Source organism: Xiphophorus couchianus, chromosome 10, assembly GCF_001444195.1.
Source record: "Xiphophorus couchianus chromosome 10, X_couchianus-1.0, whole genome shotgun sequence".
NCBI lineage: Eukaryota > Metazoa > Chordata > Actinopteri > Cyprinodontiformes > Poeciliidae > Xiphophorus > Xiphophorus couchianus.
The window spans coordinates 5,414,671-5,430,776 of record NC_040237.1 but is presented as its reverse complement, the minus strand read 5'-3'; the positions used below and the strand labels follow the sequence as shown (position 1 = coordinate 5,430,776).

General features: G+C 39.6%; 1 protein-coding gene across 1 annotated transcript; it reads right to left on the bottom strand.

Moving 5' to 3' along the window:
• Positions 1-1,408: 1,408 nt before the first annotated feature.
• Positions 1,409-15,826, bottom strand: LOC114152175 (synaptopodin 2-like protein). Its single transcript, XM_028029964.1, has 5 exons — positions 15,575-15,826; positions 11,948-12,099; positions 11,566-11,865; positions 10,368-10,741; positions 1,409-4,853 (listed from the first exon to the last, which is right to left on the bottom strand). Exons 1-5 carry the CDS (start codon positions 15,674-15,676, stop codon positions 2,245-2,247), a joined length of 3,537 nt encoding a protein of 1,178 aa, XP_027885765.1. The 5' UTR covers positions 15,677-15,826; the 3' UTR covers positions 1,409-2,244.
• Positions 15,827-16,106: the final 280 nt, after the last annotated feature.

Here is a 16,106-nt window from a genome sequence, read left to right as displayed (position 1 = left end):
GGAAAATTAAACATAAAACACAACTAAAGAAAAGTCTACTTTGCTTAATTTTTGTCCTAGTCTTCCAATAATATTTAGTATTAATGGTGACCTATTATGTAAAATACACATTTTGGATGTTTTTGTTCTTCTGTTCGGGTCTCAACTGCTTCTTAAAACAACCACTGACTTTAAAAAAAACTGCCGTTGTTTGGCAATAAGTTCATGTTTTTTGATAGTCAAGTCACAATCGGGCACTGCCCTGTTAGCTACCAACCCCAGCAGCGGTCCAGTACATTTGGGCAGCTGATTTTTACTGCTGTCTGAGCAGAACAATGAATGCTTTAAAAGACATGTTCTTTGTTGTTGTCTTCAGAAACCACTTTCTGCATTCTTGTTGATCGAATGTGCTTTTCAAAGACGCATAGTTGTACAATTGTGAATCTGTTTGCAGCTGTTTTCTCGTGCGAGTGTAAACCTTAACTTAGGTGGGCGACCATAATGGTCCATCATCTCCCCAGAACAGAACAACTTCTTTATCAAGTTGTCGAGCCTTTCCAAGTCCTTGGTTCTGATGCTGCTACCTCAACCAAAGATGGGAGAGGAGATAAACCTCTCCACAACAGACCTATAGAAGATCTACAGCTTCTTGTTGCAAACCACTGAAACCATTAATTTGTCACAAGTAATTGAATAAAGTTCATTAAACTTATCTTATTTACATTTGTTTACCATGACAACTTAATTTGAAGCATGTTGGTGGCAGCATTATGCTGGTGGGACGCTTTTCTATACCAAGCACATCCATCGCTACCAGTTTATGGTAGAGAAGGATGAAGATAATAGGGATGGAAAATGAAAATAAAAGTAACCCTAAGGTCCTATGATTTTTATGTATAAAAAATGGAACCCTATATTTTGTATTCCTTATATTCCCCTTTTATTTTATAATTATAAATCTGTTATATAAAATTTTATGAGTATGCTTTGAAGTTGTCATTGTACAATTGCAAAATGCAAATCTGGAGTTGTAGGGGTGTAAATACTTTTTTAACATAGTACTTGGAAGTCTAGATAGATGCATGTAGAGCTAAAGAAAATAAACTAAGGTAGGAAAATAACCATAGCTGTAGAGTTGGTGATCATCTGAGACTGTAAAATCTGAAGCAAAACATGTTAGGAAATATTAAACTGTAATAGTGCAACATACTTTGGTGACAAATCCTACAGCGCCTCCATGTGGTAAAAGTTGGGACACGATTAAAATAGTTTCTTAATGCCTAGACTATACTTATGAGCAAAGAGTCAGTTTAAATTGATCTACAAAAGAGTCATAAAATGCGGCTAAAAATTGAGAAACGAATGGGTGTGGTGTACTGCAGGTCAGTGTGGGGGTGGGTGTTGACACAAGGAGAGACAGAGTGACAGCTGAGGTGAGTCATGTCTATTTTTATTCAACCTCATGTTTCTGTGAAAAAGAATCACAGCTAAACAGACATGTTGTACTTATATACTGTATTTCATGTTCTATATTAACAACCAAGTGCAGCAAGAGGCTTTCCGCTACAACAAAGCACACAAAGATCAAGGATCCAACTTATATACTTTAGGCTATCTATAATATTTAATATTGACTATACGAGAATTTATTTAAATGTGCTATTGTGTGATAGCAACAGGTTGGATGTTGAAGATTGTGAAGGTAAGCAACCAATCAGAATTTTTGGAGCATTTCTTCTTTCTGTACATCTTTTCCCTTTTTCTGCCACCTCTCTCTTAAATCATACCCACCATTACACATCCTCTATTACACTTTTTTAGTCATTAAACTCATATAATTCTGCATGTTATTTATAAAACTTTGCTTCAGATTTCTCTAACAAACATCAATGATTTCTATTGTTGAGCAGTGTTTGTTTTTTAAAGGGAACCTATTATGCAAAATTCACATTCTGTATGTTTTTGCACTTCCGTTTCTAAAAACAGTCCAAGTGCTTAAAAAATCCACCCAGCCAATTTATGGACAAAAATAAATAATTTTTTGGTGTCTGGAAAACAAACCTTTTTAAAAGACGGTTCGTTCTCATATATAAGAATGATTTTATGTAATGAACATGTCTTGTAACCTGTTCAAGGAAGCATAATAGGTCACCGTTAAACTAATTTTCACCAGAAGAGTCAAACATGAACTGGGAAATTAATTAAATGTGATACATGTGAATTCAAAGCAAACAAATGCTGTGATTCCAGATTCCAGATTTTAAATTATTTCTCCATTTCCCCACAGTTTTTATTTCTCATGTCCAGATGAGGATCTGTTTGGTGTGTGGTGGATCCAGGCCGCCATATGCAAGGTTGCAGGCCCAAGTTAGAAGTGCTGAACCGAGGTCTGGGGACCCTAGGAGGCTGGGAGCCACTGGGTGACTGGTAAGAGGCATTACTGGGACTCATAGGACTTAGATCAGGGGCGCTCTTGAAACTCCTGTTGGCCTGCGGAGGTGGGATTGAAACCAGAGGTGAGGAGAAGGTTGGGAGCTGAGGAAGAGGAGCAGTGGGGGCAGGAGGCAAAGGGGAGGAGGCCCACTGAGGCTGAAAAGGCTGTGGTGGAGTCTGGTGGGGTTCATGGGGCATTGCTCCAGCAGTGGGAGGGGTAAACTCATCAGAGTACCTTAGTGGTTCTCCAAGTGTTGTGGCTGATCGAGGTACAATAACTTTTGGTGTGGGTCCTGTGGCAGTGGGCGGGGGTGTTGAGAACCTCTTTACCTCGTAGACCCGCGCTGTCTTTTGAGGACCACCTCTCTGTTGATTAGCATTGGAAGGATCCTGGGGAACTCCACCTCCATAGCTGAACAGGGAGGAGTTAAGCTGGTACGGCTGGTGACTCATTATGTCAACAGGTTTGATGCCTGCCTTGTGCCCTTTGGGTCTGTTTGTCCCTAACTTTGCTACCTCGGGTTTCCTCTGGGCCTTCGGAGGGCAGGACGGAGACAGTAGGGGGTTGTAGTTGATCGGAGGTGGGGCGCGAATGTTAGGTGAGTACTTCCATGCGGCAGGAAGGGAAGGTGTGGGTGAGGGCTCCCTGGTCTGAGCAGGAGAGTAAGGTGCAGCAGCAACAGATGGAGAACGCTCAACAACATACCGATCCATCCTGTTCTGTCTGCGGGCAAAGAGCTGACCTCCTTTTCCAGCAAGCTGCGGAACCTGGGGGGTCTGTGGTTTAGGAGCCACAGCAGGGGGCTTTGGTCCTCGCTGCGCCTGCATGAAGTTACAAGCTTCTGCACCAAGTCTCAGCCAGTCCTCCTCAGGCCCTGACTCATGACCTGCCTCCCCACTCTGCGCTAGTCCAGACTCACCATTTGGGCTTCTTCCCACGCAACGATCATCCATGTTCTGCACCATCGACAGCAAGTCTGGGTTTGGAGAAACATCTTTGCTTTGCAGTGCGCTGAACATTGGCTTCTTGTTGCTACGACGGCGTGCATCATGAAGAATGCCGGTGCGAGTGGCTGGGACGGAAATGCGTTGCTCTCTTGTGGCCATTGAGTCATTGACAGGTGCTTGGGGAGGCCCTGTTGGGGAAGCTGCATCGGTTACATTGATTATTGGGTGGACAGACGGAGATGGAGATGGCTGAGGGAGAGGAGGTGCAGGGAATGAGTCCTTAGCTAATTCAGAAGATGTATTCAGAGACAAGATGTGTGGAGGTGGATTAGTAGGAGCAGGAGAACAAAGGTAAGGTTTAGCAATTGATGGGTGTATTGGAGAAAACTGATCTGTAGATGGTGAAAATGGGGTTGAGGAAGGAGCATGTTCTGCAGGAAGAGAGGAAAATGTTGAAGGAGGCTGAGAGAAAGACGAAGAAAGAGCTGATGGAGGAGAGTATAGCGAAGGGGAAGAGTTACTGTTGTTATTTCTCGGAGGTATGTACAGAGAGGTGCTGGACACAGCTCTTCTTGCATCTGGCCCTGGAGGAGGTTGGGTTGGTGGGATTGTCATGGTGGACACTGCTGAAATGGACTTGGGAGCCATAGTTAGCGGTGTGGGTTTGGGCTGGGGAGGTCGAAACATCACAGAGGTCACAGACGCACGATTTGGGGTTGAGCCTGGGGTGAAGGGCCGTGCAGTGCGGTTCAGAAAGCCGGGATTAGGATTAAAACTGGAGTTACTGATTGAGTCCATGCTGGGGCTTGGACCAAAATCAGAGTGGGCTGTGTTATTAGAGTTATTGTGGAGCCCATTTTGACTTTGTATGGGTGTCTCCGAGGGTGGGCTCAGAACGACACTCGCCTGGCTTACGGAAACTGAACCCCCGTTGGTCAAAGCCACAGCTGGAGGAGACATTTGGTTACTGATGGGTTGTTTTGTGAAGCTGTCGCTGCCTGAACTCTCCAAACCCGAGATGTCCAACCCTAAGCTTTGATTTACAGAAGGTAAACGTCCTGGTGTTAGATGAGCTGAGTGGTCCACCTCTGCGCTGTGGTTGGCGCTTGGTGTTGTCAGGGTAGTTGGTGTGGTTGACGGGCAGGCAGAGCTTCTCCTGTCTAGCAGGTCAAGATAACCTGAATCCCACGTAGGGTCAAAAGACGCAGACAATCCTTCTTCCTCAACCTCAGAGCCACTTAAAACTGAACTTCCTCCTCCTTCCTCTTCTGTCTCCCCTCCTGTTTCCCCTTCTGTTTCACCTCCTCTGACTCCTTCAGCCTTCCCAAAGCAGGTCAGTGTGTATTTCTTGGCTCTTTGCCGCCGTTTCTTGAACATAAGAACCCCTTTCGAATTGGGGTTGGGAGCATCAGTCAGCAAAGATGCAATAGAGCGGCATTTAGTGCGGGCTTCTTTCACCTGTTTCTCCACCACGCTCTCTCCGCGCTGCAACTCTGCAAGACAGGAAGCGAAAAATAAGCGAGAGACGAAAATAAATCTGCTGGAATGAGCAGAAACGCAGGGGAGAAGCAGTAATGGGAGTTCTGATTAATACAAAACAAGGAGTGGGCAACAAATAAAGGAAGCAAAACAGTGTGATAGTTCTCTCTACCTGCTGGTGGCGGCTGATTCAGTCAGTATCATCACAGCTAGGAGCTGGGATGAGCATTCGCAGTGACTGACAGGAGAGCGTGTTGTGGATTTAGAACAAACAATTCCTGCTGCTCTCCAATGTTGAGTCACACTCTGGGAAGATTAGATCACAATCTATCTGCTTCCCAAATTGTGTCCATATGCTTACATATTCCTCTTGTGTTTGGATAATCAGTAAATTAGTTTTGGGAAAATGTTGAAGGACGGATAAATCTAAGTTTTAAGACAGAGTAGAAAGACTTTTCTAAATGTAGACTTCAGAAAATGTGCCGTCCTTTGAAATTACAGAATTACAATCTTTTTTCTTTTTATTAAATGAATTCCAACACAGTCAAATGCAGTTTTAGATATTTCACTGTTTTGCCTGGTCTGAACCATGTATAAGTTTTGAGTGACACATCATTGAAAGACATGCAGGGGTACAGAAAATGTGTTGCCCCCTCTCATAATATTTGTTTTTATGTCATACTGAAATCTTTTAGATCATCAATCAAATCTTAATATCAGACAAAGATAACATTTACAAATGAAAACTTCATTTATTAAGGGAAAAAGTGCTAGATTTATGTGAAAATGCTACTGACTCCTTTGTTTTGTTTACTATATGACCTTTAGAAATAAGAAAGGATTTGAAAAGAACTTTTCTGACACATTAAGGAGGCCAAAAATAAAACAAAAATATGTTTCAAAGAAATTCCAGGACAGATAAGATCCTACGTTACTGACATCTAAAAGTCTGGAAAGAGTTACAAGTCATTTCTGAGGCATTCAGACAAAGGGGAATCACAGTAAAATTCATTATTCACTAATGGAGAAGTGATGGAACAGGTGTGAACCTTCCCAGTCCTAAAAGAATTACTCCAAAGGACAAACTCAACCCTCATCAGGGAGATCACAAAAAATCAGAATAACATCTGAGGCTCTGCAGGCCTATTTCGTCATAGTAACATTTTTCAATATAGTTAAGCTACTCCCAAAAGTAACTTTTCCAAAAAGTAAATGTAATTGAGTAAAAGTGGTTACTTCCCACCTCTGGCTACTAATTTGGCGTAATTGACAGAACCATTAATTTTTCATAAATTTTTGAGGAAGAATCCTGCAAAATAATGTCTGGCCATTCATAGAACCCTTAGTTTATTCAGCAAGACAGTCATCTGAAGTGAACCAGTCAAAAAAAACGTAAACAAAATGAAGGCTTTGGATTGGTCTAGTCAAAGTCTGAAAGTTAATTTAATTAAGATGTCATGGCTTAACTTTAAACGGGCCATTTGTGATGAAAAAGGCCTCAATGTGTCTGAATTATTAAACATTCAGCACAAAAACAGCAGAACAACACATTAGGTTTAAGGGAAAAATACTTTTTCACTCAATTAACCAGCTTTTGTCTCTTAAACAGTGAGCCCATCATTTGAAAGCAGCATTTTGTTTTTACTCAGGTTATCTTCATTATTTATATTTGCTTGACGATGTAAAACATTAGCACTGCAAAACACAAAATCTTACCAAGTATTTTATGGTCTAGTTTCAAGTATGCATATCTAAGTACACTTTAAATAGGACAAAACTAAGAAAAAGTACAAGTTCCATTAGCAGATTATTTCCCTTATGAAACGGGAAAAAATGTGTTGCAATAAGAGGAAAATTCTGCCACTGGAATTAGTACTTTTTAAATTAATATTAAGTTATTGTTGACCTAAAACAAGCTCTGATATCTTGCTAAAAAAGTTACTTATAAGTTAGTCTTGTCTTATTTCAAGTGGGCTAGGATATTTGCAGTAGAAACTAGAGCAAAAACACTTGGTAAGATTTTGTCTTTGCAGTGAAGACAGACAAAAATCAAAATAATTTAAAAAATGTACAGAGGCAAATACTTTTCCTCTGTTCCTGCTTGAAAGCAGTTTAGCTCTTCGTCAACATATGATACATTGATTTATTAGACCAGCTAATTGTAAAATAAATATGATCATTATCTTTACCGTGACAGCAAACCGTTTGATGTAGGTCAGTACTTGATTCCTGTCACTGCAGGGGAAAATTATGAATTTCCAAAATATAATAACAAAAATAATTGTGTCCTTGTAATAAATGGCGCTGGAAACTGGTGTTGACACTTTAACATCATCCCCACTAATCCCAATAATCAATCTAACAAGAGGACTGAAATAATTATAAAAGTTAATAACATCTGCATTGTTTGTTCGCAGTGACTTTTTAAAAAGATATCAGTCAGCTCGGTTGAAATTATGATTCAAACCAAGAAGGTGGAAATGTTGCTCCTACATCATTTTGGTAGAAGCTTATTAGATCACAGAATCTTCACAGATTACAACAACAAACATTTCTTTTTTTAAAATAATCAAAATTTCGCCTCCAAAAGAAAGTCAGTCAAGGGTATAATGAGTCTTACCTGCGTAAACAGTGCGTGGAACCCTGAGTCCACCTTTGTCTGAACCTAAAGGAGATGTGAGGTCCCTCATTTCACCACTAAGTGTGTGAGTGTGTGTCCTTCGGACCCTCCCACACACACCCCAACAGAGTCCAAATCAGCTCTGAGTGGAGACCCGTTTAGTCACTGTCTCCTGTTCTGAGAGCTCAGCCCATGTAAAGACCTTTGTCTGTTTTCAGCAACCCAAAGCAACACATGATGTCAACCCTCTATTCCTGTCTGACTGGCTTCAAACACCTGTCTGCTTTCTGTCCTAAACACACACACAAAGAGCGGGAGACCCCTCGCCACATGTTTAGATCACTGTGTATATATGACTGTGTGACACGTAGCGTATCGCCGAAAGGTTAGCAGTAAGTCATTGCTGTTGTACACAAAGACGCAAAACTCTGCAACAACAGAGTCAATGATCTCGGATCCAAAGTCGCTGTGTGTGTTTGTAACACGAGAAAGGGCAGATCTCTGGTGGCACTGCCACCGTTTGTCCTGTAGTAAAGCCCTCAGCCTGCATTAAAGTTATTCACGTCTTTGGGCTCTCGCACCCGATGACAGATCGTTCATTGCAGCAGCATTCCCTCCAGGAACGGGAACTCAGTCAGTGCATAGTTATTCAGTTTAATCAGCTGTCAGCTCTGTTGAAATTATGTTTCAAACCAAGAAGGTGGAAATAACACTTCACAGGTTCAAGAAGAAGTTCAGCAAAAATATTTATGAATTGAAAACACTTCTGCTGATGATCCTCAACAAAAAAGTTCCAGTCTTGAGAAAGCTTGTCAGAATTAAAAGCTCTATTGCTACTGCATTATTTTGCTGAAAGGTCAGCAAAATGAAACAAAAAAACTGAAACAACTTTAAATATTATGTTCATCCTGTTCAAATACCCATTTGAGTGGCAGGTACACCCTGGACACCTGGTCACCAGTCCATCACAGACACGCTGTCACAATAACAGACTTTGCTGGACAATTAATTGTCCCAGAAATTATTACAATAAACAATAATTTTGTTCTTTTCAGACCATTTTCAAGTAATACATTATGGCATAATATTGCAAGTTTGCTCGAACAAAGAGCAGTAAACTTTAATTTTGGAATAACATTGGAACTGAAAGACAGTTTTAATATCCAAAATAAAACACAACAACCAAAAACTAGTATTATTATTATTAGTAGTAGCAGTGTTATTATATTACTCCTAATAGTAGTAGTTGTTGTATTGTTGGTATTGCATTTTGTTAATAGGATTATTTTGCCTTCTAACACTGGAAATGTGTCGTAATTCTAATTATTTTACAATGTCTGATTTAATACACAATAATCTGAATCATTATTGTAATTATAATCATCATCATCTTTGGTTCTTTGTTCTACATGGTGTCACAATTGACTTGGCAATTGGCAGCAGTGTTGCCAATGTTGGTATTCATATAAACATGAGCATCCACCCTATACAAAAAAATATATTTAATCTGTAATACCTAATGTTTATAACCATTTGCATGCTCTTCAGTCTGCACCCTTAAAAATAGTAAATTGACAAGGGGCTTGCCAAACCCAAAAATAATTAAGCCAAAAAAATATTTACATACAATAAATATAGTTGGAAAGTCATGTCTGTAAAAATAGATTATAAAAAATGCTACAAATCTTGATTCAGGGCCATAGGGCAAGAGTCACTTATTTTCTCTTTTAATATTCATACGTCATCCTTTTGGGGAATTTCATCAATACTTCCCTATAATTGTATTGCCTACCCTGAACTCTGAGACAACTAGAATTTCCCATTAAATAGAATAAAATGCAAATAATCACTCTACATCAGCTCTTCTGAATCAATTTAAATGAACAGAAACACATATATATCTCTATTTATGTGCACACAAGCAGTTATTTACACACTGTCCACATATATACACATTAAGCTGGTCTATAAATCAGGGCTCTGCTCTCTTATTCAGAAAGCTTCAGCAGCTATAAATACAGCCACCGAGGCAAATATCCAGAATACTTCCAGGAGAGGATGAGAGGGGAACGTGGAAAATCCCTCTGCTGGTGTCTGGTGTATCTCACTTCATTGCTCCAACATGCAAATATAAACGATCGGATAAGAATAGGCAATGGCCACTGGAGGGCGATCTAACAAAAGATTTAAAACCACAATGTTATGTTTGTCTTTTGGACTTTCTTTGTAATGTGGTCTATCTGATGTTATTTTCTCCTGTTACAGTTGAATAGTAACATCCTAAACATGTTGTTCTGAACAAACTCAGAGATAAATCTCAAGAAAACTGAAGCAGAACAAAAACTCCAGGGAAATTAAATAAATAAAATGAAATGTTGAGGGCAATATTATTGGAAAATAAATTATTACCAAGATGGAGAAAATGATACTCTGCAGAGCAGAGGAGCAGAAGGACTGGAGCAGCAACATTAAAGAGTATTGGGTTATTGGGTTATGCAAATTTCGTATGCAACGAAATTTTGTTCTGTATACACCCTGTGCATGCAAAATGACAATAAAGTCAGTCTAAGTCTAAGTCTATTTTATTGCGGACAGACGGACGGACAGACAGATAATTTTAAATAAGCCGTTTGCATCTTCCTGCACTGTTATCATTATTTTCTTAATTGATCTGTACTTTATTTGTACTAAATAAACTAAAATAACAGATGGAAGTATGAAACCTTTAGTCAGGTTTTATCCTGATGAAGAAGATACTTAAATCATATTTTCTATGTTTCCAAATTTCCTGGACGTCCTGGTTTTAACATTTCTATGTTCTGTACCAAGTAAAATCTTCACAAAATCTAAAATAGACCAAGAACAGGTTTATTTTGTGCAAAGCAAATTGTGTTAGGATAATACTCACTGGCCTGTCTAGCTTTGTCCACGTAGCTGGTGGAGAGTTCGTCGTTCACCGGGCTGAGCTGCGGTCCCACCATGGGCACCAGATGATGACCAGAGCTCAACTTCAAGGCGTCTTTGGCCCGTTCAGGAGACACCAAAGGAGGGCAGGCTGGTGTAATGTAGCCCCCTGTCTCCTGGAAGCCGCTGTCCCCCTCTCCCTCTGCGTCCACCGGGCCCTGATCAGGGGTCGGGGTGAGGGTGCGAGGGGTCAGGGTGTGAGCGGATGTGTATCTCTCCTCTGGGTCGGGCAGGTAGATAAAGTCTCTGCGAGGGACGCTGGTGAGACCCTGAGCATGCCACTGGGTCGTAACTCCTGCGTCTGTAGCACTTTCATACCTTGGATCAAACACAGATGCAGAACGTTATTTCACAATGTGTCATGGCTCACACTGCAAAAACATAAAATCTTACCTAGCATCGTTGGTATAGTTTGTACTGGAACAATCTTAGTACATTTCATTTAAGATAAAATTAACTCAAAAAGTAACTTTTCTGTAATATGTTGGAGCTTATTTTAATTCATTTATTCTGTAATGTAAACAAGACATTTTTTTCCATATTAAAAGTGTCTTGTTACAGTGACAGATTATTTCACTTCCAGCTAATACTTTTCATCAATATTAGGGAATTAATTACTTAAAGGGACATTATTATGTGTTTTCAAGCTAAGTAGAATCTTTTTATAGCACAATCAAGTAACTATGTTACCTTCCGTTGCTATAGAAACATTTTATGTTTTAAATATGACTTTGTAAATCAAGGCCTTAAAATTTGACTTCTGTCTCTTTAAGAAAGTCCTGTCTGCTCTGTGAGACAGAAGTTCAAAAACTTGGAAATCACAACTCAGAGGAGGAGCTGTGCCTAGAAGGCGGGACTTTGTCCACCCAGGTGTTTTGCACAGCTGAATGGTTGCCATGGAGATTAAAGGATTTCTCAAACATGCATGAAAGAATTAAATAAACACTCCAGGTATGTTTTAATAAGGAAATGCCATAACATAATGTAAAGCTCAAACAAGTTACTTGTAAGTTAGTTTTGTTTTATTTCAAGGGTACTGCAGTATTTTCTCTGGAAACTAGACCGGCTTGGTATGATTTTGTGTTTTTGCAGTGCTGTTAATAGTAAAGGTCTTGGAGTTTCTCTTCTGGTTCTTCTCTTACCCGCTCATCTCAGAAGTCTCCTCTTCTTGATTGTCGTAACGCGAAGGTGAGCGAGCATGAGGAGATGTTCGCCGTTGGCGTCGTCGGTGCGTTTGTGAATGTGTGTCTGCGTCGCTGTCTGTTTCGCCGTAGTATGCCTCGCTGTCGGGGGGGGAAGTAATGCCTCTGGATAACTCAGTGGGCGAGAGAAAGGAGGAACTGTTGTTCAGGAGGGTGGCAGGAGAAGACAGAACCCTCATGGACGATTGAGGTGAAATGGAGCGAGCAGAACAAGGTAGAGAGAGAAATCCAGAGAGGTTCCTAAAATAAAACAAATATCAAGGCAAAACTTGGTTTCGTTGTTTACCTTTATAAATTAAAATAACTGTGTCCATGTTCTGACCTTCTAACTTTTAGGGTCAGTGTGGAAGTCTCTTTATCTACTAGGCTCATGGCCTGAGCATGTGTGAGATCTGCACACATCTGGTCACCAATGGCAATCAGCTCATCTTGCTCCTTCAGTCCGGCTCGGCAGGCTTTGCTGCGCTTGCGTACCTAAAGAAAGAAAAAAGTTTACTGCAGTCTCTGGAATAGCTTTTGGTATTTAGAGAGGTCTTCTACTGGCAGAAGCAGCCTGAAAAACCTCGAGGTGGATTTATGTAGGAGACATGCTACTTAGGAACTTAACATTAGCTCAGTCCTTTAGATAAGGAGAAGGGGAAGGTCTAGCAGCTTTGCACAGTCTCAGTTGAGGACTGAAAACTGGATGTTTGAACTACAAATAAATAAATAAAGAGCCTCCCTATTTGGCTCAGCTCTTTTATCAATACAAATCAGTTCTTTGCTTATATTGGTGCCTAAATACACCCAATCTGACCATTTCTATACAATCTTCCATCACTAAGTGCCGCAATATGAACAGGTATTTGAACATGTGACATAGACATTGTCACATTGTCCTAATGGATGCACATTTCCTCTTTATTGGTGATGACAAAACATTAGCCTTTCAAAATTGTCATTTGACAAGAGATGCATGAGAAAATGAGAGCCTCCAATCTTCCTGGGAAGCATCCATTTTGATAGCACTTTGTCACTGAGATTGTTTTTTTTTTAAACCATAGTGATTATGGTATTGATGTGAGTTAGATTTTTGTCACAAAAACAATAAGCCTAAAAGCCAGGAGCTGAAAGAAAATGATTGAATCTATTGATCAGTTTTATCATAAGCGGCAGCTTGAGGTCGATGATGTCATCGAACCCTCAGGAAGTACGTTCTAGAGGTGGTGTGGGGGTGATAGTGGGTTTAAATGAGATAGTGAGCATTCCTGTCACACTTGGAGCTAAAAGTAGGCGATAAGGTCGTCCCATCTGTTCCCTCGCACTCACACACACACTAAAACACACACCTTATCATGCCAGCTGAAAGTGAAAATGTTGATCATTCAAGCACCCACTTGAACTGTTTTCCATCCTGAGAAGGTTGCCTCTTGGCCCAGTTTTTCCATTTGGTTTTAGAGGTTTTAAAGGCAAATGTACGAGCACGCATCATAAAAATGGGAATTTGAACAGCTGCGTGCAGCAAGGGGGGCGTGTCTGTCACTCTCCATATGCCCCGCCCACATTTCCAAAATAAGAACTGACTCAAAAAAATCCAAAACATTCCTAGACAGAGAGAGACGGGTTCTATTGTGAAAGGAAACACTTCACTCTCAAAAGTGAATAATGTCAAAATAAAAAGCTTTAGTGTGTGTGAGTCTGTGTGTTTAAGTCTGTAGGGGTGTGTGAGAACAAGAGGTCTGGTTTTTTCCATCCTCAGATTCTAGCTGCTCTCAAACGAGCTATTCTGATCCGTTTGAGCTCCGTTCTCAGCCGGGCTTATCTGAGGTATGCCTGACCACACATAACACACACAGCAAGAGGAAACACACAGATCTCACTTCAAATTAAGGTGATTTTGTCAGCCTGAAAATACCGGCTGCACAGATAAATTTGGTTTCAGAGCTAATCTGTCTAAATTTAAGAAGTTTGGAGATCTCACAAGTGATTGGTCAGCTTTTGTCATCGGGGTTGGTGAGGTCAGTCTCCTGCTTCCAGGATAACTTTGCTCATTAGATCAATGACTCTCAAGCTTTGGCACTCTTTAGTGGTACTCAGTGGTAATTTTGATCTGAATAATTTGCATATTTTACTTAAGTGTAAAGTGGTAGATAATGGACCTGAAATAAATCTTGTTGGCTACAATTTAGATATGATGCTAAGACCGAACAAAATCTGATGTTACAGTAAATCAAACTAAACTTTGCCTGTTGTAAATCAGAATTAGGATTGACAAAATAACTTGTAGGAATTAAATATAGAAAGATTTTTTGCTACTTCCCTCAAATTCAGGAGTTTATATACATATTAGTTTTTCTCAGTCGTTTTGTTCAATCTTCAAATGTTTATGAATGAATTAATGAAACGGATATCAAGACTTTGCAATAGGCCTGTCACAATAAATCAATTAATCACATGATAAATTAAAAGAAACTCAATCATTTTCATTTGCTTGATTTATCGTTTTTCTCTCTTTTTATCAAAAACCGAATAAAAGTCTTCAGTCCGGTGTTTTGGTCTCAACTATCCCTTTTTTTGAAAGATAGTTTTGTTTACAGACTTTATTATTTATTTTATTTCTTGTTTCTGTTGTTTTCTTTATTTATTTTGGATATTTAATATATATCTCAGTTCCAGTGTTTAGATGTTCATTAAAATTTAAAGTATATTGATCTCTGAAAATGTGTTATTTGCGCTATTACTATTATATTACTTGAAAATGTTCTCCACACAACAATATTATCGTTTATCGCGTTAAGTTCTGGGACAATTTATCGTCCAGCAAAACATGTAATTGTGACAGGCCTACTTTGCAAGCTGCTAGATGAATTTCTATTTTACATTTCAATCAAACCAGAAAGGAGGCAAATTCTGTGTCCACAAATCTGACGCAAAATATACAAGAAAAAAAGTGAAAGACTTTAAAAAGATTCAGGCTGAAGCTATTTATGAAAGAGTGCCTTCTTTGAAAAAGTGTCTTTTTGCATTTTTGATTCTTCTCTCCATCTGTATGGGCAACATGACCGTCCTCACAAAGCTGTGCTCCAGCAGTTCCCTGGCCCAGAAACACAATTGTACAACAGCTGAAGTTTAAATTAAACTGGACCTTGGCCAAACACTGCTGCGTGAAAAATGAGGCAGGATAAAAGCTAATCTGCAGCAGAACATTGCACTTTTTGAGCAATGTGAATCCAGATTATTGATAGATAGATAGATAGATAGATAGATAGATAGATAGATAGATAGATAGATAGATAGATAGATAGATAGATAGATAGATAGATAGATAGATAGATAGATAGATAGATAGATAGATAGATAGATAGATAGATAGATAGATAGATAGATAGATAGATGGGTGGGTGGGTGGGTGGGTGGGTGGGTGGGTAGGTAGATAGATAGATAGATAGATAGATAGATAGATAGATAGATAGATAGATAGATAGATAGATAGATAGATAGATAGATAGATAGATAGATAGATAGATAGATAGATAGATAGATAGATAGATAGATAGATAGATAGATAGATAGATAGATAGATAGATAGATAGATAGATAGATAGATAGATAGATAGATAGATGGGTGGGTGGGTGGGTGGGTAGATAGATAGATAGATAGATAGATAGATAGATAGATAGATAGATAGATAGATAGATAGATAGATAGATAGATAGATAGATAGATAGATAGATAGATAGATAGATAGATAGATAAACAAACAAACTTAAACATGTTTCAGTTGATATGTTGCTGTTACATAATTGAAGAGGTGGAGAAATATTGTAAATAATGTTTTCTTCATTTATTTTAGAATTATTGTAACAATGTTAATTAATAACAGTGAGAAACATCACAAAACCAGCTCAGCACATTAAACTTGCCAGATATTCAGCTGTTTTTTACATATTGGTTTTTTGACTACTGTACCTTTGCCACCTGTAGAGGCTTTTGCTGCTCCGCTCCTCCTTGCAGCCTGAACCCCCATGGAGCTCCTCCTGAGAGACAGACCAGGATCTCCTCCGCCACCATCTCTGCTCCCAAACCGCGGTCCAAGTGTATATGAATGTGTGTGGGAAGTCTGTTCTCTTCTTCCTCAGTTCCTCACACTGTGGAGGTATCAGACACTCTCTCTGATCGTTCTCCAGATCACCCCACCCTTTCATTGCTAATACTGAAATGCAGCGTGGGGTGGAGGGTTGGGGGGTTCAGCATGTGAGTGTTGGTGACTGTCATCCTCCTGTGTATTCGACACTTGCCACGTCAGTCTCAAGCACCACATACAGGAGGGGGATGCTTGCTGATATACACTCCAGAAATAACCACCAGCCCTGACCTCTTCAACACAGCCAGTCTGTCGAGGAGCAGTGGAGCAGATTTCTGCTCGTTTACCCTACAGGATCATTTTCAATGAAAGGAGGGGTAAAATATTATCTACTGAATTTAAAACTTTATTTATTAT

Excerpts from the sequence above, each read along its gene's own strand:
- LOC114152175 (XM_028029964.1), bottom strand. The coding sequence starts at position 15,676 with ATGGTGGCGGAGGAGATCCTGGTCTGTCTCTCAGGAGGAGCTCCATGG. Across the intron at positions 11,866-11,947 it reads CTGACCCTAAAAGTTAGAAG|GAACCTCTCTGGATTTCTCT; the intron begins GTCAGAACATGG and ends GTTTTATTTTAG. Across the intron at positions 10,742-11,565 it reads GAGACTTCTGAGATGAGCGG|GTATGAAAGTGCTACAGACG; the intron begins GTAAGAGAAGAA and ends GTTTGATCCAAG.